The following is a 24,394-nucleotide window of genomic DNA, read 5'->3' as shown; positions in this document are numbered from 1 at the left end:
CCAGTCGGTGCCTGAAGGTGTTTATCACTTTCTTTTTCTTGTTTTAGCTATTGTTATTTCTTGTATTTCCTTCACTGTTGTTATTATTTTCGTCACGTTCATATTGTACCCACCCCCTCGTAACACCCTCTGGGCCTTGAGGGTATACCCATAAATAAGTAAATAAATAAGTTCAGGTGACATGCAGGTAAAGGAGGCGCGCGGCAGGAGTTAGGTAATTCGATATTCTCAGAAGTCTGCGAGCATCAGCGTAGTTAATGTAGTTCATAAACAGGTAAGTACCGTAATGGTGATGCGCGGTCGTAATATTTAGAGGCTTAATGCCATTTTTCTGGAAAACTGAGTGATACAGTGTCGAAGTAAAACATGCATTCGTTTTTTGACAATGTATATTTCTGTCACCTGGTGAGCATTCGTCACCACTCAGTGCCTGTGTTCTGTCCTCTCCTCTGACCTCGTCCCAATTGCGCTGTGCAAACTATTACTGCGATAGCAATTATATGTACACTCTCGGCTGATTTTTGCCGTCGCCGTAATGCCCCGGATATGTATATGTATGTATATATATATATATATATATATATATATATATATATATATATATATATATATATATATATATATATATATATATATATATATAAAAGGCACAAAGAAAAATAAAGCAGAAGAAAAAATTTTGAAGTACCCGACCGCGGACTCGAACCAGCAACCCCTCGCTCCCCAGCGCGCTGCGTTAGACAACTCAACCATACGCCAGGTTTTTTTTTTTTTTTTTCACAACCATACGCCAGGTATGCGCCGGCGAAACAACGGCGAGCTATTTATATACATCATGCACCGCTGGTGGTGAGCAAATCTCGGAGGAGCGTGAGCGTGTTTTCTATCACACAACACTCCTAATTTTCTTTCAATTTGAAAACTGCCCTTGAGATGCGAACGACAAAGTGGCCCTTTTCTGTACCCACTCGTGATGTGGAAGGAAAAAAAAAAGCACACCGGGCACACCTTGCATCAGACGCCCCCGTGTGGATGGAGACGCAGAGGGTCACTGTAGGCGCAGCAGTTTAAAAGAAGAAATATCTAAGCGCGTCTAAATTCTAAATTTCGCCACTTAAATTAACCGCCAGTTTCAAGGCCAATCCCCCGTGGTAGGAAAAAGCCAAGGATTAAGGGTCAAGCAAGCAAGCAAGCGTCGATTCTCCATTGTCGACACTTGCAGCGTGTTGCTCAAGCACATAGGCGTCACAACTGTGACAGTTGTTATTTTGACGCTTGCCCTGTGCATGCCTGTGCGTTCATTTAGGGCGTCCTTCTTTGTGCTTCAGCGGCGCGCTGCAAGTATTGAGCTGCTTGTGGTTCTTCGTGTGACATTTCAATTTCTTGTTATCGCGTTCATTGCTTCGCCCTTGCGGCGAAACTGTGACTTTTTAGGAACTGGCTCGCCAGGTTCTTAAGCTGGGGCAATGTCCCGCGTCGTAAGCGTAACCTTAGTTCCATAGGCAACCGCTACAGGCACAGCTCGCGCCAAACAGAAGTCTTCTTCCTCTCCTTCTTCGAGCGCCTTGATGATGATATTAACGCAGGCAAAACCACAAAGAGCATAGCCAACTGTAGCATGCGCACGCTCGCGCGAAAGAGAAGTATTCTTCCTCTTACCGAGGCGATAACAGCGCGTAGAGACGAGAACGGATAGACACAAGAAAAGGTACAGACACAGGCACTGATGACTTAAAGGCCAACTCCGGCGATTTTTCGAGGTCGATGGATCTCAATGAAATTCGCAGGGTACGTTCCTTTGCAAGTTGCCGTCATTTATGCCAAATTACAGGCTTGAGACACGCGCAGATTGTTTGCAAATGAATTGTAAAGCTTGTCTGCAAACGCCCTCCCGGTTTCCCACAATTATTGGCAACATTGCGTCTGTGACGTCAATATTGTTAAGGCGACGGAAGTGACGCAGCCGAGGGCACCGCTAACTGTCAGTATCAGACGCGGCACTGTCAGTCGCAGACATTACAGTTGATGTGCGGCGTGCTCACCTCTCCACTGTGCGCCTGCTCGTCCCGGCTGTCATAGTTTTCATACTCCGCGCCGGCGTGACCGGCATGCCTTGCACGACTTCCGGTTCGTAACAACTACTACGTCATACGGAGGCAGTACACTCGGTCGGGTTTCGGTTTCGGTATTGCGCCTTCTTGCTTATTAAAAATTATTTTCGAATTTGCTGAGCATTTCTGCTATCGGGCGCGTGTCAAGAGTGTCTCAGGAACATAAAAGCACCATTACCCTGACATGGTGAAAAAATCGCCGGAGTTGGCCTTTAACGCAGGCAAAACCACATATAGCATAGCCAACTGTAGCAAGCTACGCTCGCGCGAAAGAAAAGTCTTCTTCTTCTTGTTCTTCGAGCGCCTTGATGATGACAATAACGCAGGCAAAACCACATTTTCTCGATTTCCTCGACCACACGTTCGGCCACAGCTGCAAGGTCTGCGACCGCTTGTGGTTCGACAACAGCCTGACCACAATTGCTATGCTATAAAAGCTTGCGACGTCCTTATATGACAGTAGAGGAATTGTATGGAGCATTCACGGTTTACCCGATTATCTCCGAGCCAGCTCCTCATCATTCACTTCGTGGGTATGGCGTGATTTTTTTTAGGGGCGAAGCTCCTTAAGGCGGCACCCGTTCGTCCCTCGTAGTCGTAGTAGTGCGTAACCAGTCGTAACGCTAGTACCAGATCTTGACCTCCAAGGTGGTGCCGGTGGGAGATTTTTCCTGTGCGTTGTTGAACAATAAAAAATTCGCAGCGTGCGCGTTAACTAAAAGCCGAATTCTTCTGTCTTTCATTCCCCATTAGCAGCCATTGGCATGTTCCAGTAGGAAACGTTAGTAGAAGTAGAAGTGTAAGTGTTAGCTAAAAGCCGACTTCTTCTGTCTCTCATTCCCATTAGCAGCCATTGTTTACCTCCAAGGTAGTGCCTGGTGAGATTTCTCCTGTGCGTGATTAAACACTAAAAATTTAGTTCAAAACACCGTTGATTGATGAAATAAACCAACGAAAGACGCCAGATGTTTTCTAAAATCAAAACGAAAGAACGCCAGATGTTTCTAAAGCAAAACGAAAAGACGCCAGCTGCTTAACGAAAGACGCCAGATGTTTTCTGAAGCAATGGTTTTCTAAACAATGAAAATCTACAGCGTACATGTAAAATTAAAGTGAGCTGCAAGTCGTCATAACTCATCGAACCTTTAGTATAAACGCGCCCGATCTCACGTCGGTGATGATGTACTGGGCAGAATTCACGGAAGATTCACGGTTTACCGATGAACCTCCGCAGCTTCGCCCACTCATCATCATTCACTCCGACTCCGTGGATATGCTGCGATTTTTTTGTATTGTGTTCTTTTTTTTCTCTCTCTCTCTCTTAGCGAGGTACACATATACGGCGCCCGTTATGAAGAATGCATTCGTCTTGTCGAGATATAAACGCGCCATGGGCGCCGCTTAACGAATAAGTAATCGTGAATCTCGAGTTCAACATTGTCAAAAGGGCCAGTTTGGACCCAAAATTAAATTTTCGTTTGTATGGTCATACAACACCAGGCGAGTGTGTTTTTTCCACCGCTATTTCTAGGCCAGCTGCCAAAGTTACTCAGTGTATGCAGTTACCTTAAAAAACTATTTTCATAAAATCTGTCCACCTGCTTTGTGAAGACATAGCAGAACACTTGGACACTTCTTCAGGAGATAGGCAGTGGCTATTTGGCTACATAACTGAACTTTGCACGAGTTGGTTACTACTTTGGTTGAAATTCAGCAAGCACAAAAAATTACACCATCTCCCGCTAAAGGGGACCATGAGGCGATGCGAAGCCGGAGCACTTGCACGATCGCGTTCCGTTGGCGTTCGTTGGGCATGCTACCGACCTCGCGTCGTGGAACGCGAAGAGGGACGCTACGCGCGTCGTATCTTCCATCTAGCCTGGCCGTTAATTCTCACAGGGCGAGCGGGGAACGCGGTCGACAAGCGGGCGAGAGGGGGCAGCGTAGGAGAGGAGAGAGAACGGGAGGGGACGCGCATGCGCTCGAGCTCATCGCGGCGTTGCGCAGGAGAGAATTTCGGCATGTCTAGCCCGCGTTTAAGAGGAAGAGTGGAAAGGGGGAGAGGAGAAGGGGGAGAGGGATAGTGGAGAGGGGAAGGGGAGAGGAAAAGTGGAGAGGATGTGTGTGGAGAGGGTAAGCGCATGCGCAGTAAGAGTGGTCACGCCGCACACCACCACCACCACCGGATTGAGCTCCGCCTTAAGATACTTCGCATCTAAAGAAACACAGACGCAATGAAGGGAACTTCACTGCACGCTGCCTTTCTTGCCTCGCTACCATGAATGTAGCTACAGTTTAAGCTAACATGCATCGTACTAGTGAAGGCGTTCCTACAATCGTCTCTGTTGATTTTGATAAATAAATGAAGTATATATGCGTTACACAGTTACCGTCCGAAGTCGCTTACACAGTGCAAACAGTGAAATCTAATATCCTCATGACGATTTCAGCACAAGAGAGTTGGCAAGACCGAAACTGGTCTTCGAGCACGCAATTGTTGTAATATTCTTACAGCTATGAGGCGTGCGGGATTCCTCCGAAAGAAAGTAGAAATAAAAAATTGGGGCGCCCGTAAGCTCGCCTCTAAGAGTTGAACGCGATAGCGATATCCGCACGCAAGTACGCACGCACACACACACACACACACACACACACACACACACACACACACACACACACACACACACACACACTGTACACACACACGCACACACACACACTATCGCCTTCCCAATCACTAGCCTGTCTTCGGTTCTCGGTGTAGACCTAAATGTGCCGCGAGGAAAGTCAAAGTGAAAACGCCCTCCGGCATCTATCTTTATTTGCATCTACCTCGAACTTTCGCTCACGGCCGAAGCTGCTTTTCCACTCACAACCAAAGACGCCGACGCCGCCGACACCGGAATTTCTGCAAAATTAGCTCTTCAACGCTATCGCATTTTTATTTCGCGTTGAAGCATATTGTGCGAGACAAAAATACGCGCATTTTACTCGATGTTTTTTTTTTTTGTTTTTTTAGAGCGTGGCCTCCGCGGTTCGCTCCGGCAGCTGTCGCACTGCCGGTGCTTATCGCGGATAACAAAGACACGTTTCGGAAGCCATGCTTTTGCTGGCTGCCTCTATTTGGGGGCCAGAAATTCGTCGTAAACACCATATCTTTGGAAGCAATTGTGCTTTAATATTTCCCCTGTAGCACAGCAGCAGTAAAAGCCGAAAAAAAAGCACACGTATTTGTCATTTTCGCACCACAACGACGGCTTTCTACGAGTCACAAAAACTACGTTTTGGCCACAACGGGCTGCATGGCATTTACTCATGATGATGATGATGATGATGATGATGATACTCCTGGGATGATGGCACCTACCCACTCGGGGGGATCGGCCAAGAGTCGGGCGGATCATAAAGTCTGAAAATTTTAAGTGCTAATAGACGTTACAGTATCAATTAGGATGAACTCATGCCTGCAGCGAATCCGGCTACGCCATTCTTTTCTCTTATTAAATTTATACTGCAAATGTTTCTTCTTTCGCTTTGAATCGCGCTTCTCGTCCCGCCACACAGTGGCCTTTAACTGAACCAATCTGCTGCCAGCTCGAGCACGCGATGCGGCGGTTGATATAAACAACGGCCGCGGCGACCTGCTTGTTCCAGCGCCTCTAGCTTTTAAGCATCGCTTCACACCGGCCCGTTCCTTCGAGGGACTCCCGAGTGCAGAGGTGCGTTCATTCTGCGTCAAGCGTTTAAGTCGTCTCTATGAGCGACACTGATGTGAATTTGGTTTCGTCCGCTACCCAGAGTGACGTTTCGTTTCCCCTTTTCTTTTCGTCGAACTATATTTGGCTGTTGTCGTACTGGACTATTTGAGAGGCTGATAGGAGCCCGCGTTTCCCCTTCTACGAAGCATTAAACCTAAGGTGCGGTAAACTGTGGCAGAGGGGCGTAACCAGAAGTCTATTCATGGGGGGGTGGCGGGGCGCAGCCTTCGTCTATGTGCTTGGGTTTGTAATGTAAGAACTTCTGGTGGCTAGGGTGAGCCCCCCCCCATCTGGCTATGCCATGGCTGTAGTCGCAGTTTACCGATAACGCATTGCTCTCGGCTACGGGCAGTCTATGACCTAAAATCCTGGACCCTTCTTCTCTCGTTCTCAAGGGCCGTGATCATGTCACCAGCCAACTCTCGGCTTTCTCTGGTCGCTCAGTTTGATGACTTCTGTCGAAGGCACAGCGTGTTCACGGACACCGCAGCCGAAGGTGAGTGGGAGTTTGTTTCTTCGAGCCGATAACCTCAGAGCGCTGTCTGATAACCCGACAGATGCTGTCCTTGTACCTGTCCTTGTCTGCCTCGTCTTTGTGTCAATCTTTATTTGCGCTGATTTCTCTTCGTTAAAATGCAGGAACAGCTAGCACAACAGACTGTCTTACTGAACCCCAGAGCCTGCCATAGTAGGTCCCACTTTCTCCACTGTGCAGTGGGTGTTAGGCACGTGGGTGTTGTAACAGCGTTTAGTTGTGGAAATAAGCGCTAGCGGAAGACATGGGTGAGCTTGGATATCGTGATGCCATGCGCTCCCGCGTTGATTCATATTGAGCATGGCTGCATATATACCATGACACAGATTCAGCCGTTTCTATGACTATAATTATTTACCACTACTGCATGTAGAACTGCGTTTTTATGTCATTTCTTCTTGACCAGTGCTGAGCTTATGGAACTGCAAATTGACACTGTTCAACTTGAACGCAGCACATGCCGCAGGAGTTAGCTATTTTCAACAAGGCAGTGCAGGCTTTGGCAAGGTGTGGCAGTTATTTAATCACTTGTGTTTTTTATCGTTTGTGTCCTCGCATGTTGTCCCAAAGAGTTTATCAATCTGTCTATATATGTCATTGCTTTCCAATTAACCTTCAGTTGGTAGTAAGCACTTGTCCCTGATTTCTTGCGTCCCTATGCGCGCTCGTATTTCAAGTTTCATCTTGAACTTCGCTGATATTCGACAAGTCAGTGTCATGTCATCTGAAGTATCTGCAGTACAGTGGACGCTACAAAGAAAAAAAAACTGATTTTAGGGGCCTTGCAACACTTTGTGCATGGTCGGAAAACGCTGCCGATCGGTAGCCCAGGTTTCCAAGAACACGCGAGTCAAATATTATACCACTGCACGCGGCCTGCCATTTCCAATTAATTCTCAAAATCGGCTGGAAATCACTCCCTCTCCTCTCTACAAATGTCACATACCCAAATTGCTGCGCCATATACCGAAGTCCACTTCTGGTTGCTGACTTGAGACTTTGTGGGCTGCATACTTACCGTCGCCACCGCGAGGTGCCGCCACCTTCCCGCGCGTGCGATCGCACTGAAAGTAAGCAGCGCGTTCTAAGAAAAAAGAAAGTGCTCATGGTCATGACGCGCGCTGACGAAGGGAAGCATCTTCTTGCCCCCTTGTCATCCCCCTCCATGCGTATATTTCAGCGCTCTCGCTGGTACGAGAGGAGAAAGTGCTTAAAGCGTGCGTCAAATCCCTGTGACTCCGCTCGTACTTGACGGATTCCAAAAATTTTTGCGGCATGTGGTTCGTGAAGCGTCATGCGCTAATAGTGAGACAATTCCATTATAACTCAGACAAGTGTTGCAGGGCCCCTTTAAGTACAGAGTGGAGGTCATTAACCTCCTCCCCATCCTCTAGTTCACAAGTGTGTGTGTGGTACGCATGAATAACATGCTTATATTTGTCGAGATCCTACGCTTGTTTTTTTGTGTGTGTGTGTTGTTTGCGAATTGAAGGCTTGGGACGTGTTCGCCGCTACGAAACCTCACAATGTGCTGAACTGCTCATTCTAACCGCATAAACTTGTTTGTATGTTAAAGAAGAGCTTATTTCTCTTTTTGCAATAGCCGTCATTTTAGCTTTCTATGTGCCGATCACTTTACTCTCACATGTTCTCGCATGGCTTCTCGTGCATTGCTTGTAAGGCGAAATGCTAGAGGCCCGCGTACTGTGCAATGTCGGTGCACGTTGAAGAACACCGAATGGTCAAAATTTCCGAAGCCCTCCACTACGGCGAGCCTCATATTCATATCGTGCTTTTGGCACATAGAACCAGAGGCATTATTATTAGCGCATTCCTCTTGGTGGGCTCAAGGTCTATGCTCATTCCCACACACACAGCCTTGTTTATTCTGTCCGCAGTCTATGGGACGTTAAACCCCAGATATGATCTCTCCGTAGTCTTGTTTAGATACTGTGTCAACTTGCATAGTAAGGTAAATTCAACGTACAGAATTTTGGGCAGTCAATCCGGACAAGTAGCTGGGAAAATAAATATGTGGTCGTATCTTCTTCCGAGAAATTTATTGATGCTCTCCATCCCCGAAACTAGCATAAATTAAAAACTTTATGATACTAGTGTTAGACTTACAGTTGATTCGTGTACCTTTACCACTGATTTTTTTTTTTTGCACTAGTGGCAGTAGTTTTGTCATCGGTGTTTGAATAACTTGCTTTATTGAAACCAATTTCGTTTTGAATTTTTCAGAGTTAATTTTGGAATTTGTGCGTAACCAGGAAGCGTGCCGCAAGCAGTGGCATGCCGCCGTCCTCGAAAACGCCGAGCTCAAGAAGCAGATTGCGTCGCTGACGGAAACCAACGTGGAGCTCGAGCGAAAGCTTGCCCACACTAAGTAAGCATTTTCTTGCCAGTTAGGGCTGCTGCTGCTGAATAGTGTTGCATAACCTGTAGTTCTGTAGCTCATCTAAGATCTCGTACACAAGATTTTAGATGAGCTAATCAGGGGGTGGGGCACGTCTCTGCGCCTTTGTGGAAGGGCCAGAGTGGGTTGTAAAGGGGAGGTGGAGAAAGGGAAGTAACGGGACAGGAAAACGTGCTCCTGCATCCGCTGCAAACACTTTTGACGTCGCGTGCCGTCGATGCGCGGCCACGCTCGCGCTGGCGAGCCGCCGCGACAGGCTGACAGCCCTCCAGAAATACAGCCAACTGTTGAAAAATATATGAAATAAACTATTCTTGTCGGAACAGTCATTTCTTATGCTGCCCTCGTGGACTTTTGACATGCGCAGGTGTGTGTTAGTGGCAAATAAGATGCCGCAGTAGCTTTTGGGTGTCACTACGTTACGATTTTAGGTTTCGAAGGAGCGAAAAATGAATTTCTCGGTTTTACTAACTTCCTCATTCAACTAAATAACTCGAAGGTAGTCATCACTATGTTAAATCTAGTTTCAACTGTACATACCATCTGCACTTTTTCGATGCGAAAGCCTGACCATGCTATCTAAATGCTAACATGTATTTAGAGCACCACTTGCGACTTGCTGCGTGCGTTGCATCGCACACTGCTGCATTTTCATTTGCCAAAGATGAGAGCATGTCGGCTGCAATTGTGCTGACGCCTCAGCAAAGCTGCGGAAAATGAACACCTCTTGATTAGTCCCAACTTGTTTCATTTGCCGATTTTGTATTGTTTTGAACTGAAAAGATGTAGTACAATATTTCTTAGAGAACATACATCTGGAACCATAGCCGATATGGCTCGTTGTAGATATATTACAAAGATGAGATGTTGTGGTACAGCATGAATTAGAGGGTTCATGTTAACCTAAAAAATTAAATCGCAGACCACATTCACATTTTGAAGCACAGTCGCGTACGAAAAAGAAAAACGCGGAATAAATGTGACATGTACACATACTCAGCAGTATTTTGCGAATACGATATTATTGCAGTGACTCTGGCTTCTGATACCTAACCGCTTAACTCTCTGCTTGCCGCAGGGAAATCCTGCGCAAAGAGTTGCTGCGCAGAGAAAGATGCGAAGAAGAGGCTCGGCATAAGGTAAAGCTTGGCAGGAAAACGTTTGAATTGTGTACGCAAGGCGCAATGCTCTAAAAAGGCACTGCACACTTTTTCTGTCCCGCAGCAGTAACCGTCTCTGTATTGCGTGCTTTTCCTTTCATTAACACAATGTGCCCGGTACTTCCAGATCACGAACATTATGCAGGCTATTGCTGCGACGTAACATTCTTGATAGAAAAATACAGATCGCGCAGTTTTTGAGAAAGGAAATCCGAGCCAGTCAGACGAAGATTATTGTGGACAGAAAAACATTTTGAAAGGTGTAAGTGCTCTCTAGGAGTAGTGTCTCGTAACTCTTCTAATGGCAAACGCTTCTCACTAAAACTAGTGCTAAATAATCCTTGATTTTCTTTTTAAAACTGAGCCTCCGAAATCTCCTTCTGCGGGCAGTTCCAACTTTCATTTATGGATGTGTACTGCCAGCATGTTTTGCATTCAGTGGTAACTATATATGACACATTTCTGTGTTCTACAACGTTAAAATACATGCAGAAGTGGAGTTGTTGAGAGTGGGAAAGAAAGTTTCGGTTAAGAGCGACTGAGTAGGTCAAAGGCCTTTAAAGGGGCCCTGCCACACTTTTTGACCATGGTCAGAAAATGCTGCCCATTGGTAGTCAAGACTCCTGCGAACATGCGAGCCAAATATTGTAGCGCTTCACATGGCAGGAAATTAACAATTACGTTTCAAAGAGAGCTAGAAATCGCTCGCTCTTCTATAAACGAATTACTCCGTCAACAGGCCCCATATTTCTGAGGAGGGGAGGACACGGCCATTGGCTGATATAAGTATTCGTGTGCTGCATGGTTGCCGTCGCCGCCGTGGGATGCCACCATGTTCCAGCCCCGCAGTTAGTAGTGTGCTATAATTTCACAGCAGCGCGCTCGTCACCGCACCAAAAGTGAGCTGTCGACGCGTTCAAAGAGAAAAAGAAGAAAAATTTCCTGAGGTTATGACATACGCTAACGTCAATATTGCCCCATTGTCATCAACCCCCCCTCCCCTTACTGTGTAGCTTTCAGCGGCCTCGTTGGGAGTAAAGAAAAAAGGAAATGCTTAAATCATATCCGAAAAATCCCTGTAACATTGCTCTTACTTGACGAACTTGAAAAAAAATTGTGGCTATAGATTCGTGAGGCCATAAATCCCGGTAGTGATGTCATTCGATGATTATTTGTAAAAGTGTTGCGGAGTCCATTTAAGGGGTTACCTGTTCACCGTCAGGTCGTTGACTGCATGTTAACATTCGCTTTGCTCGTTATTCTTCAGAGCCGCCAACTCGAGCAGGTGCGCGACCTCCTCGCCAAGAACGGCGAGATTTGTGACGAGACGGCCGAGAAACTCTCGGCTATCATGCCTACTCGCAACGGATCCCCGGATCACCCGGTCAGGTCAGTTAAGCAATACCTCAAGTACGCGCACTGTAATAGTCTGTCGTATCCAGGGGTGGATATAGCCACTCTTTTCATGGAGGCTAGCATAGCTGCGCGAGATGAATATGCCTGCATTAAAATTACTCTTCCAGTATACCTCTTCAGCGTGTTACTGGCTTGTTACTAGTCTTAAGGGTGTTGATTCAAGCAGAGTCCTCCACACTTGCATACTACCTAGAGGAACCATGAAGGTCACATAAGACTTCGCTGCAGTTGTTCAAGGGTCTAATTTTTTTTTCATTTCCAGGATGAGCATCATCGACGAGTCCGTCGGCTCAGTGCTGTCCCCTTCCAGAGACGACCTGGATGCCAGTGAGGACTCGGCTGGCTGCTTCGACACGCCCGGCTCGCAGGGCAAGCGTCGGCACAACTTCTTCGACGGCCTGTCGCCGCTTGGAAAGAAATCAAAGGTTGGTCTTTATACTTTGTTCAATTATTCATTTGTTTACTGCTTTGCAACACAGCATCCTCGTTTGGAGATGCAACTTTCCTTGAACGCGATAGCGTTAAAGAGTTTGTTTCACTGGAATTCCGGTGTCGGGGTGTCAGCATGGGTGTCGTTCGTTGTGAGCGAAAAATCAACTTGGTCCGTGAGCGAAAGTGAAAAGAGATTCAAATAAACAATAAAAATGTTCGGTTCGAGTGGTTTTCGAATCCAGGACTTGTGCATGGCAGGCAGGTGTTCTACCACACAGCTAGGCCACTGCTTGAAACTGTTTCGGAAAAAAACTTATGTCATACACTGCACAAATCTCGTCAATGCTTGTACGTAGTATTGCATGGCAGACGCGTAGGATAGCATGCATTGCGCAACAAGTGGCTGGTTTAAAGGCCCACCAATTACAAAGTTCACATGCGTTTTTAATCATCATTAACAGCAACAGCATCAACAAAGTGTGCAGCCGCGTAGGTTCGCGCGTCGCCTTATGGGCACGTGGTGGGCACTTCGCCAATTCACAAAAGGAAGAATTCTGGCATAGTGGGCACATCGCCACTCTACTCGAAGTAGGCATTCGACGGTAGTTTGAAGGGGCCAATTTACAGGCCCACAGACGTTCCTCTTTCTTGCGGCATGGTTGAGGTGTCCACCGAGAAGCGAAGCGAGGCTAGCGATTGGGATGGCGATACGAACACGGTCCGATTGCACAATCGCGTTCTACTCCTGAAAGCGAAACTCAAGCGTCCTCAAACTTCTTGCCATTTATGTGCGCTAGTGACAGTAAAGAGATCATGAACACTGAGCTCATGGCGAATTAAACATCATTGTTGCCTTAAGCTTTTATATATCACTTCTGGTTGAAATGTTGTGCTACGCGTGGTGACCTTGAAGGCAGTGCAGTGTTTACGAGATCCTGGACGAGTGGCGTTTCGGGAGAAATTTCAAGATGTTTTTATTTTATAATATTGCTTGCCGTCAGCAAATAACGATTGCATGTAATTTGAGTTGGCCATTAACTTCATTTAATGAAGAAATATGGCACAAGTAAATGTACAATAATTAGATAAAAACTATGCTGTAACCGGAATATTTGGTACAAAATACACTACAGAGTGTTCTGACACTTTAACTTGCTATAAACTGAGTCTATAACCTTGCCATAAAATTGTGCAAATTTCGTGCATTTATTGACAGTCTGTTGTAATGCATGTCACAAAGTATTACCTTCAGGTCGCAGGCTCTGTTCCGGCCGCGGTGGTCGCATTTCAGTGTAGGTGAAATGCTAGAGGCCCGTGTACTGTGCGCTGTAGTCCAGGTTAAAGAACATCAGATGGTCGAAAGCCCATCACTACGACATGCCTAATACTCGTATCGTAATTTTGCCGCATAAAAGAATTAGTTATTCATTTATGAATGCTTAAAGGCCAACTCCGGCGATTTTTTGGCCATGTCAAAGTAATGGTGCTTTTATTTTCCTGAGACGCTCCTCTGAACGGCCCGATAGCAGAAATACTAGGCAAATTGGAGAATAATTTTAAATAAGCAAAAAAAGCGCAACATCGAAACCGAAACCCAACCGACCAATAACTTTCCGCTGCCGGTCCCTGCCAGCGGAAAGTTATTGGTCCCTGCAGGCGGCAAGTTATCTTTTCGTCCACTTTACTTTCTTCACATTTACATCCTAATTACTACAAATAACATCCCTTATACTTTCCTTGGCATTATTGTCTGTTCTCATTAATATTGTGTCTAAGAAAAGAAAAACGAGCCCTTGAAAAGCCATCTTCTTTCCTTCATTCATAGCAAGGGTCTCGTCCTGGCAGACTTGATGCCTTCAGGTAGTATGCGAGCGATTATTGGTCAGCTGCTAGCTCGTAAAAGTTCACGTGCTACGTGACACCAATAGGCAGAAAAAGTGTTCCACACTCGCCGCCATGGCTGCGATAGGCGCTAACACTCCTAGTTTTAAACGCACATATATACCCCAGAAAGTAGACGGGAGGATGACCGCCGCCGTAGCTCAGTGGTAGAGCATCGGACGCGTTCTTCGAAGGTCGCAGGTTCGGTCCCTGCCAGCGGCAAGTTATCGTTTCGTCCACTTTACTTTCTTCACATTTATATCTTAATTACTACAAAAAACATCCCTTATACTTTCCTTGGCATTATTGTCGGTTAGTTCCCATTAATATTGACGCTAGATGGCCACACTTGCGCATGTTGGGCCATTTGTGTCTCGGCTTTCATTTTATTGTCATCTTTCATTGTATTGCCATGCGGTGAAGCCATCTTCGTGCTATCTTTTTTACTCAGTCAGTGAAATAAGGGAACTCCATTAGATTGAAATAATGGTACAGTTATATTCCGAAAAAAAAAGAAATCTCTACAAATTGAGCGAAAAAATAATTCTGGTCAATTTCGTGCAATTTCCTTCATTTTTCACGGTAGGGAAAGAGTTAATTGAGAAATGATCTTTTGGGTCCTTCGAAATCGAAATTTGCAACGTAGCCATGTCCGAAAGCTACCGTGGCATTGCATTTGCTGTCAACCTATGCCTGCGCGTGTGTAAAGTCCATGAGGGAGGCTCAGACATGGGGCCTGAGGAGTCCGAGCAACGCAGGCCAGGTAGACGGTCATACGACAGGCTGCCGATATGCAAAGGCGGGGACAGAGGCCGATTGCAGTCATTGTGTCTGCAGGCTGAGCAAGAAAGTTGCGAGGAGACAATAGTGGCATCTGTCGCATAAACAATAAAATCAGAAAAGAAACCACTGTATTGTTCCTTTAGAAGAGAAGACAACACTGCAGGAAGAATGCTCTGGGGCACTACATCCTTGGACTAATACTGCGTGACTTAGACGATGATAGAAGACAGATATACAGAAACGAGCGCCGACTTACAAATGAGTTTATTTGCACTTCAACGAGCTTCTTTATGCACAATACCTGGCCATATCACCCATAACATTGGCAAGAATGACAAAATAACAGGAAAGCAAACAAGATGCTGTGGACAAAACATTCACAGGGTCCCTTATGCATATAAGACGACTCGAAGGCGAAAGCCATCTTTTTTTTTTTTCTTCTCACCTGATGCATTGATCCTGCCCAGCAACACACCCAAAGCTCCGCACCTAACGTGGTTTTACATTGCCTCCAGGATCGGAGGCACCTCAACTGGTTTTGCACTGTCTTTGTGATGGCTACACCTCTGACCAAGTGATGACGTCATCGGTGACGTCACCGTGATGTCATAGTAACGTATGATGACGTCACAGTGATGTCACGACGGTACTATGACGTCATAAGGTGACGTCATCACGTCATGGTGATTTTTTGCATCACTTGTCTTGACGCCGCCGACGCGAGACGCCGTTAAATTTTGCCGTTTGTTTAGGAATCTGAGGCTTTCGCCGTAATAGTCGCATGTCTACAAACAGGACAAAATGCTAGCGCTGATGCGCACCCATGTTACACAAAGCAAACTAAACAAGCGTTGGCAAGACTGATAACACCGAAATTATACTACAAAAACCTGGCTTCAGAAAGCAAAACCGAACAGGCGCAGGGTGTAACAATCCGGTCCTGGTGACAAGCAAAAGTGCGCGGGTAGCTATATGAACATGTGACAAACGAAAACGCGGAAAATGCACGTGAGGATGGAACGACTAAAAAGAAATCATCTAAAGAATCGATATATGCGTAAGTTATTAAAACCGACGGCTGGCTTATGTACTTAGCACAAAACATGCAGTCGTAACAAGACCAAATACTCTGAACAATGTACTTCAAAAGAACCCTGCGCCAAGGTGACATACCTCACAATGTGAAAACAAGAACTGCCTTAGTCGTGTGATAAATAAGAGAGCGTCAAAGATGAAAAAATGACTAACAAAAAGCGTGGGAATAGCATGTGAGGGCAAAACGACAAGGCTAACAAAAAACATCTGGAAAATCGAAATCGGTGTCGGTTAATAAAACTGCAGGCTTGCTCGCGCACTTGTCTGCGGCTTTCTTAAAGAAAAGTACTTCAAGTTCGCGTTCGGTTCCCGCCTTTTGCTTTCCGTGCTTACAACTGAGTTTATTCGCACTTCAACAAGCCTCTTTATGCACCATACCTGGTCACATCAATGAAAACATTGCTCAGAATGACAAAACAGGAAAGCAACGAAAGATGCTGCAAACTGTTGTAGCTCGTTTTTTTGTGTGTGTTCATGTTTATTCGACTGTCTTGTAGAGTTCAAAAGGAAGACAGCTGACACGTGAGCCGCAGAACAGACAACCGGGTACACACATGTCCTTTGCATGCCCTTATTTTTTATACTTGTGGTGATTGCCTCCTCCTGGCATTAGAGCAGATGCGTTCACTACAGTACCTTCCACCTACATATGAATTGATTTGCCAAACAAGTAATGTCGCTGAAGTACGTTTGATTTGGTAGGAACCTGTTCTTGCATTCCAGATAAACGATGAGGGGGGTCAGCCTCGTGTAAGTGAGGTGCACACAACTGTAACCATCACTGATGGCCAGGACCTAGTGGCCACTACACGGGTTGTCGCGCAGCCACCGACACCCTCTGTGCCGGCCATGCCGACACCGCCGCCACCACCACCACCGACACCCGCTTCTTCGACACCCACGATGACGCCGAAATACTCTAGTGGTTGGTAATATTTTGACAGCCACATGGCATGCATCGTTTAGTTCCGGCTTGTTCATTCATTCAAAAATCTCATTGGAATCGGTAATACAAAATTTACCTCTCCAGCCATGCACTTCGCATTGCTTGAATGCAAATGCGGCACCTCAGCGCCTGAGCCTTATGTGGTAGCTCTTGCTTGATTCTTTTCAGCGATTATTCTAGTTACATTTGACGTAACGACCAGTTTAACATTTTGATATGATGCTATTCTACTGACATTGATATGCTTCTGCTTGCTGTGTATTGTCACATAGTTTTGATGTTGAAGAATGCAGCAGTCAATAAGCTTACGATTACTCTTTACTGGGCAAGCCTATGCTTAGCAAAAAAAAAGCACACTCAGTGCAGTAGCGGCCACCACACATCACGGTTGGTGATAGTTTGATCTTTCATGAAACGCAGGGGCTTTTTACATACGCCATCGCATATTCGTGTTATCGCTCGTGCTCGTGTGAGTTCCATACTCTACCCAACTGTAAATGCTGCACGTGCATTCTCAGAACGTTCGGAAGCACCCAAGAATGCTCCTGTACAATCGGGCGAAGCTTGCGCCAAACTATAACATGTGCAATCATTTTATTCAGTGAAACGTGCTCGTAAAGAAACAGACCAAGTACACGTGTCAATATTTAACTTGGTTTGTGTTTATGCTGTACATCAACATTAAGACACGTGCAAGCATGCCTGAAGTTTTGTTGACCATGTATGTTCGCCACCACCAGCATTCAGCATGCAAGTAAATTGAAAAATTATTTTTGAGCAACATCGTGACAGATATTGAAAACAAGCGTGTTATTTTACATTGCAGACCCTTATTATCTTGTATTCTTATTCGTTCTGTTCCACTTGTTTCTTATTTCCTGCTATGAAACTCTCAGTGTGATCCTTCCGACAAGACCTGTTGCCTTGCAGGTCTGATTCTATTGCCAGCTTTGATGGCTTCGAAACTAAGTAACCCTAAGCATATCTAATGCAGTATCCCTCATAGTCTCGTTGTTCGGTTGGAAGCTACACAGTGAAAATCAGTTGACTGGCAATGAGATATTGAGCACTCAAACGTAACCACCTTTTCGTGATCGCGTGATCGCTAATGAAAGTACACAAAAAAATCACAGCATATCCACGGAGTGAATGATGATGAGTGGGCGAAGCTGCGGAGGTTCATCGGTAAACCGTGAATCTTCCGTGAATTCTGCCCAGTACATCATCACCGACGTGAGATCGGGCGCGTTTGTACTAAAGGTTCGATGAGTTATGACGACTTGCAGCTCACTTTATTTTACATGTACGCTGTGAATTTTCATTGTTTAGAAAACCATTGCTTTAGAAAACATCTGGCGTCTTTCGTTAAGCAGCTGGCGTCTTTTCGTTTTGCTTTAGAAACATCTGGCGTTCTTTCGTTTTGCTTTTACAAAACATCTGGCGTCTTTCGTTGGTTTATTTCATCAATCAACGGTGTTTTGAACAAAATTTTTATCGTTTAATCACGCACAGGATAAATCTCACCAGGCACTACCTTGGAGGTAAACAATGGCTGCTAATGGGAATGAGAGACAGAAAAAGTCGGCTTTTAGCTAACACTTACACTTCTACTTCTACTAACGTTTCCTACTGGAACATGCCAATGGCTGCTAATGGGGAATGAGAGACAGAAGAATTCGGCTTTTAGTTAACGCGCACGCTGCGAATTTTTTATTGTTCAACAACGCACAGGAAAAATCTCCCACCGGCACCACCTTGGAGGTCAAAGCGTAAGACTGGTTACGCACTACGACTACTACGACTACGAGGGACGAACGGGTGCCGCCTTAAGGAGCTTCGCCCCTAAAATCTGGTCGAGCCTGTAGTCACAGGCTAGTTGAGGCTCTAATCTAAAATTTTCCCAAGGAAACTGATCGCTGTCCACCAGGAGGACAGTGATTCATGTGTGGGCCAAGATCCTTGGAACATCTTCAGTGCCAAAGCTGTATGTCTAACGGATGTCCTATTAGTCTATAAAATGGTGCTGCACGTAGCGTTTCTCGCATATAACCGACCCCTGCGTATAACTCGTAGTCCCAACTAAACTTCCGGAAGAAATTTTTAAAATGGTCTCTGCTGATTATTCGCACATTTCAATCATGCAAATGCGTTTTACACCTTGATAGGAATGAACGCACCAATTATGCTCGAAGATTGAATAAACTTTACTTTCACTAAGATTTGGTCACCATTGTCGCTCCCCCGTCCCAAAACACCTTCAAGTGCAGCGATCACCTTCACTGCTGCTTTCCTTGCGTTGCCGTGAAGCATTGCTGTGAAGCTTCCATGCACACCCAAAGTCGCGCACGGCATGCACACAGACATTACCTCCGCATTTTCTCTTTTTTGTGTGTGTGTGTGTGGGCTATACCTAAGAAAATGCGGCATGTATTGGGGCGTGATCTAGATCATAGTTTCCTACAATATTTACTAGAGGGAGATGTGGCGATGCGATCGTTCAGCTATTATGGGAATGGTGGGTAGTACGTCGATTTGCCTAGTCTTCGTGCTTGCGGCTTCAAACGCACTTGTGGCTTTGTTTATTGTGGCGTTTTGGTTTTTGTTTCGAATGAAAGAGCAGCTCGAAGTGAACCTCGTGAGCTGATTTGAATTGGCGAGACTAAGAAGGTCAAGGTGATGAAGTGGGACTGCTGAACTTTTGTTGAACTTAGTCTTGCGACAAAGCGGCTTCAGACCACACGGAGCTGAAAGAGCGAAGCTTAGGGAAATCCATGACTACCCATTAATCCCATGCTGGCTGAAGCGTCATGCGTTGCAGCTCCCAGACACAGGCACCAGATTCCCCTCTAGTGTGCTATCATGAATGAAATTCTATGGTGTAGATGTTCCATGAGCAGGGTTTTTTTTTGCTCGTAGCTGCCAATGTTGCTACGCTGGATGGTTGCGCAGCACCAGAGTGGCAGTGGATGATTGCTCATCATGCTGCATTTTCCTTTTTCTTGCGGCTGGGGCATCGAAGGATCTGCACCGAACACACCGGTTGCTCAGAGGCGCGTGATGGCAGCAGCCAGTGCCGCCATGCCGAGGCGGAGCAACTCGGCCGAGAAGCTGCTCTCCCGACAGCACACCTTCTGCCCCAAGACGGTGATCAAGACCGAGACGTGCGGTCCCTGCGGCAAGCGCATCAAGTTCTACAGGACAGTCTACAGGTGCAGCCGCTGCAATGCCATCTGCCACCCGGAGTGCAAGAACCAGGTCGGTGCTCTCTTACGAGGCGAAAAATCCTTGAACAGGGGTTGTCGCTGGAGCCAACACGTCAACAAGTGAGCTTGTCTTCTTCAAGAAATTGAAGCAATTGCTTGAAGCAATTGCTCACTTGAGAAGACTAGACCATTTGTCGAAACGTTGGCTACAACAACACCCCCTGTTCAAGGATTTTTCATCTCTACTAGCCTCCATCTTCTCTTGCGTCTCTCACAAGATTGTAATTTATATTTTATGGCACGTGACTTCCGTATGTGAGTCGTAAAACAGAACTTGTATGTTTGTACAGGACTGTATTGCATGACAAGACAAGTGTGATACCGTCCTTGAAATGACACATTGTCGTAGTGCGGTAAAACAGTGTCATAGCGCGGTGTCGTGACGCATCGTGTGGATAAGTACGTATAATACAGTGTGCGACATAATGTACAGGGGGGGGGGGGGGGGGAAGAAACGCGAGCAGTGTGGTGCGCTGTCTCCCTCGCGATCTGACCTTGATGGCGATAAAATGATGCCAGAGTGGTCCTTGATTGTATCATGGGTGACAATAGCGACATTTTAATACCATCCAGGTTACAACCGCTTGAAAAGAAATGCGAAACAGCAGATAACATAAATGCCTCACTGTTCGCATTTCTTTCCATCACCCCTGTGCACCCGACGTGAAGATCAGCAGTAAAGTTTGTTTTTGTAGCGTTAGCTACACTTGCCTAGCCGGAGCCGATTTCGCGTGGATCCTCATGAGCCGTGCTGCGCATGCGCGAGGATCAGTGATGTCACACAGCTGGCTCACCGGAGCCGGCATCTCACGCGCACTCCGCCACCGCCGCGCGCGGCTCGCCGCTGCTGGTCTGCGCGTTCGGGGGAGTGGCGTCGTAGCCGCGGCAGACACACTGGTGCCGGAGCGCGCGCAGCTATTCGCCTTCGCTGTGCAATCGCCGTCTCACACTGCGTTGGAGCCGCTTGATAGCCCCTCTGACTAGCGTTTGCAGGTGGGTAACGCCATGGAGAAGGAGAGCGCAAATGCTGCTCAACGGCGCAGAAGAGCCGAGAAGCTTATCTCATCGGATCCCGAAGTAGTTGCCTGGCAATTAGCGGTTCAGCGTACGAAGAATGAACAGAAGACGGCTAATAATCCTAGACAATCTGGAAAGCTAAGAATAATCAGCTGAACCTTTGCTAACGCTACGTATATCCTGGCGTAGCCGAGCTAAGCCACCGCAACTTTTTCTGAAAAAGTGTATTTCACTGCAGCATTTATAGAGCCAAGGTATCCACAAGGCTTGCAGGATACCGATATGCATGATTGGCACTTGCGAGACCACGCCTCGCAATTCCTGTGCTTCCTCATAATCGGCTACATTGGGTGCATGTAGACTGATGACACTTTTCTTTCTTTTTTTCAATCTACGCTTGGCAGCAACATAGCGATATAACGCTTGCCAGGTGAACAACTAATAGCTAGCAACACTCTTCTTTGTAAAAGCCACCACATTTTAAATTTCTCCTTTTGTCCTGCACGGGCTGTTCGTGCCTTTCGGCATACGCACTAGAAGAAACACTTAATGAGCAGAAAATTATGCCACTGACGGAGAAGAAGAAACACCAAAGCTGCCCAAAAGGGGAACAAATTGTAAAAGAAAAAGCAATTGTCCAGATGCGACAATTCGTTTCCGTGTTCTAACAGTACAATTTCTCACTGGGATATTTTAGGCAGCCTCGGTATAACTAATACTCATATAACGAATAATCATTTATGATGAAGTAAATAGTATCCTTGCTATTAATGGTATTATGAATGTACATTTAAAACGCATTTTCGAAAACAACGAATCTGTTTGTGCCAAATGGCAATGAAGTTCTACATTACAGCAGCCTCGCTTACCGTCGTGGCATCCCGGCTGTGGTGCTGAGCTGCTGAGCATGAGGACAAGGGTTATATTTCCAGACACTGTTGCCACATTTTGATGGAGGGGCAAAATGAACAAAAATGCTCACATAGGTATTTATATTTCCATACAATTGAAAAAAAACCTTGGTGTCAAACAAATCTCAGCTCCCCTCATGATGCCGCGCCTCATAATCTCTTCCGGTACGCAAAACCCCTTGAATATTTTTCTTGGTGTTGGGATGGCCGTGATGGAGGCAGGGACATGGTTTCATTCCTCTTTGTTTATTGGAACAATAGTCGAAGCAGGTGTTGATGCGACCAGAAGGTATTCGAGCTTTGTCGCAATTGTCAACACTAGACGATGCATATGATGGCTAATGGACAACTCTTTCCCAAAAGCTGGTTGATGTAAAAGATGTTTTTGAAACAAGTTGTGGGGTCTCGAGAGAACGCCTCACGGAAAATTGGACACAGTACGCGCCGTAGTGCACTGAACACATGCGCATTTATAAGCTGCTTTTACACAACGTTGGGCCTGCAAGCCGAATCTTACAAATAACTGAGGTAAAAGACAAATAACCCAATTGAATGTCAATATAACACACACAAACAACTTAACACATACAATGTACTGCGTATGCGGCGTCGTCATTGTTCGACTCGTGACGGGAGTCCGCGGGAACGAGCCGCGGACTCGTCCCTACGGACTTCCTGCGAGAGACGACCATCCATCAGTCGTGCCAAGCCACAAAAAGGAATACCACTCCTGATGACCCAGGGTAACCTCGCTCCAGTGACGGCGGCACTGGTGCCACCGTGGGAGTACACCGCCAACTCTTGCTCGGTGGCGATTAAGCCAACTACGTCCGCAGAACGCACAGGTGCCATACGGTGAAAGCGCCTTTACAGGGGGTGTGGGCACCCCCATGATGTAAACTGGCATAGTTTCAGCGGAGAGCAGGTCTTCTAAGTAATGCGTTAGTTTTCAACTCCTGAACTTGCATACTATTGTCGTTGCGCGGTGTTGCTATATGCACAAAAGCAATCGTTTTGCATCAGGTGCCACTGCCCTGCATCCCGGTGTGCGATACTCCCAAGCGCGGCGGAGCCGGCAACCGTCGAGGCCCCCTCATCTCGGACCACGCACCGTCCACAGCTCCCATGGTGCCCGCACTCGTGGTCCACTGCATTCAGGAGGTGGAACGCAGAGGCCTGGATTGTGTGGGCATCTACCGGTCAGCATTCGTTCTTGTCTACACAAGATGAGATTGTGTTGCCACCTACCTTATTTCTTTAGGAAGGGCTCTAAAGGCAAATACTATATTGCTAACATAGACTGTTACATTACCATTCCAGAAACTAAAGTTGCGCTTCTTTCATGCCAAGAAAATTTACTTGAAGAGGATCTTGTTTAAGGTGTCCTGGTACCTCCAGTGCAGTTAAAATCGTTCGTCCCGATGCTGCAATTTGCGATGCTGCATTAGGCCATTGCTATCGCCACTCTTTACAGCCGGTGCTATGGTTCATCTGCGTAAATCTCATTGCAAATGCATAAACGTTTGTCCATGAATGAGGAATTTTCGGTTGCTTGCAGTTAGGGCATGTTGAGAGCGAGTAAAGCCAATACGGCACCTCGCGAGAACAATATGCGGCGGAAACGCGAGTGAGCAGGCAGTGCAGAGACGGACAAGCGTAAAACTTGGCAGTGAATACGAGTGTCATTGTCAAGGTAATGTGAAATTTCTTTCGAAGAATCGCGTATAAATGCTCAAGTTGCATTTTATTCACTCTTGAAACAGTGTAGTGCAATGATAATTTTCTTGGGAGTTATGTACAGAGTACTACAGTGAATTACACCGATGAGTCATTATGTTGTCAGGCTAGCACTGACGCTTAATAGTACTATTGGGATATCGGGCATTCTCAAGCACGTGTTGTCCCTTTAACGTGGCAACATTCATATTCATTTCATACCACCGCTTCCCCCCACACTTTCTTTTTGAAAGGAGTAAATGATGTAAAATGCATCAGGGTCCACAACCGTTGGTTAGCTGTAGATCCATAGACTGAATATACTAATATACTAAACAGTACAATGCACTGGCAAATAAACACTTCTTTGAACACGTTTATAAATTGCGAGGTACACGCTTGTCTTGCAGGATGCATTGTTTTAGCATACATTGTTAGACGATGCATTGTTTACATTTTAAAATATCTTTCAAACTGAGCACAAAACATCTGAAGACTTTACATTTGGAGGCAAATCGGGATTTTTCAACCACCCCCGGAATAATGTTAAACTTATTGTGATGAGCCTGTCTTATGTTTGATTGAGGTAAAGGGAATGGTGAGTAATGAAATGGGACGTCTGTATAAAGCATTCTATCTAATAGCATGGCAGTTTTGATGTTTCACACTGTATATATACTGTCACATGGTTGTGACCATGAAGAAAGCAAAATGCAAGTGGTAAAGATGAAACCTTGTATTGGGTAAAGAAGTAACTAAGTGCAGGAAAAGCTGCGAGCACGACATCCGTTATCATAATCTGATCGTCAACACAACGACTCATCTTTTATACATGAATGATACAAAATTGCAGCATTATCGCTGGCTCACTTTAGTCCCTGGATAAACTCGTGTCGTGAGTGCAATCTTATCAGAATACTCTAAAACAATCGAAGTTCCCATACATTGCGG

The 24,394-nt window shown here is 46.0% G+C and overlaps 1 protein-coding gene across 1 annotated transcript in view; it reads left to right on the top strand.

Annotated features, from left to right (window-relative positions):
* Positions 1 to 6,274: 6,274 nt before the first annotated feature.
* The window catches only part of LOC119399668 (rac GTPase-activating protein 1-like), a 40,525-nt gene continuing 22,405 nt past the window's right edge, over positions 6,275 to 24,394 (top strand). Inside the window, 8 exon segments of the mRNA XM_049417455.1 lie at positions 6,275 to 6,365; positions 8,649 to 8,793; positions 9,902 to 9,962; positions 11,251 to 11,372; positions 11,662 to 11,824; positions 16,314 to 16,515; positions 19,556 to 19,791; positions 22,751 to 22,926. Coding sequence (XP_049273412.1) covers positions 6,275 to 6,365; positions 8,649 to 8,793; positions 9,902 to 9,962; positions 11,251 to 11,372; positions 11,662 to 11,824; positions 16,314 to 16,515; positions 19,556 to 19,791; positions 22,751 to 22,926 — 1,196 coding nt within the window.

This window comes from Rhipicephalus sanguineus, chromosome 7 (genome assembly GCF_013339695.2).
Source record: "Rhipicephalus sanguineus isolate Rsan-2018 chromosome 7, BIME_Rsan_1.4, whole genome shotgun sequence".
NCBI classification, from domain to species: domain Eukaryota; kingdom Metazoa; phylum Arthropoda; class Arachnida; order Ixodida; family Ixodidae; genus Rhipicephalus; species Rhipicephalus sanguineus.
The sequence above is the reverse complement of the archived record's forward strand: the minus strand, read 5'-3'. Positions and strand labels throughout refer to the sequence as shown.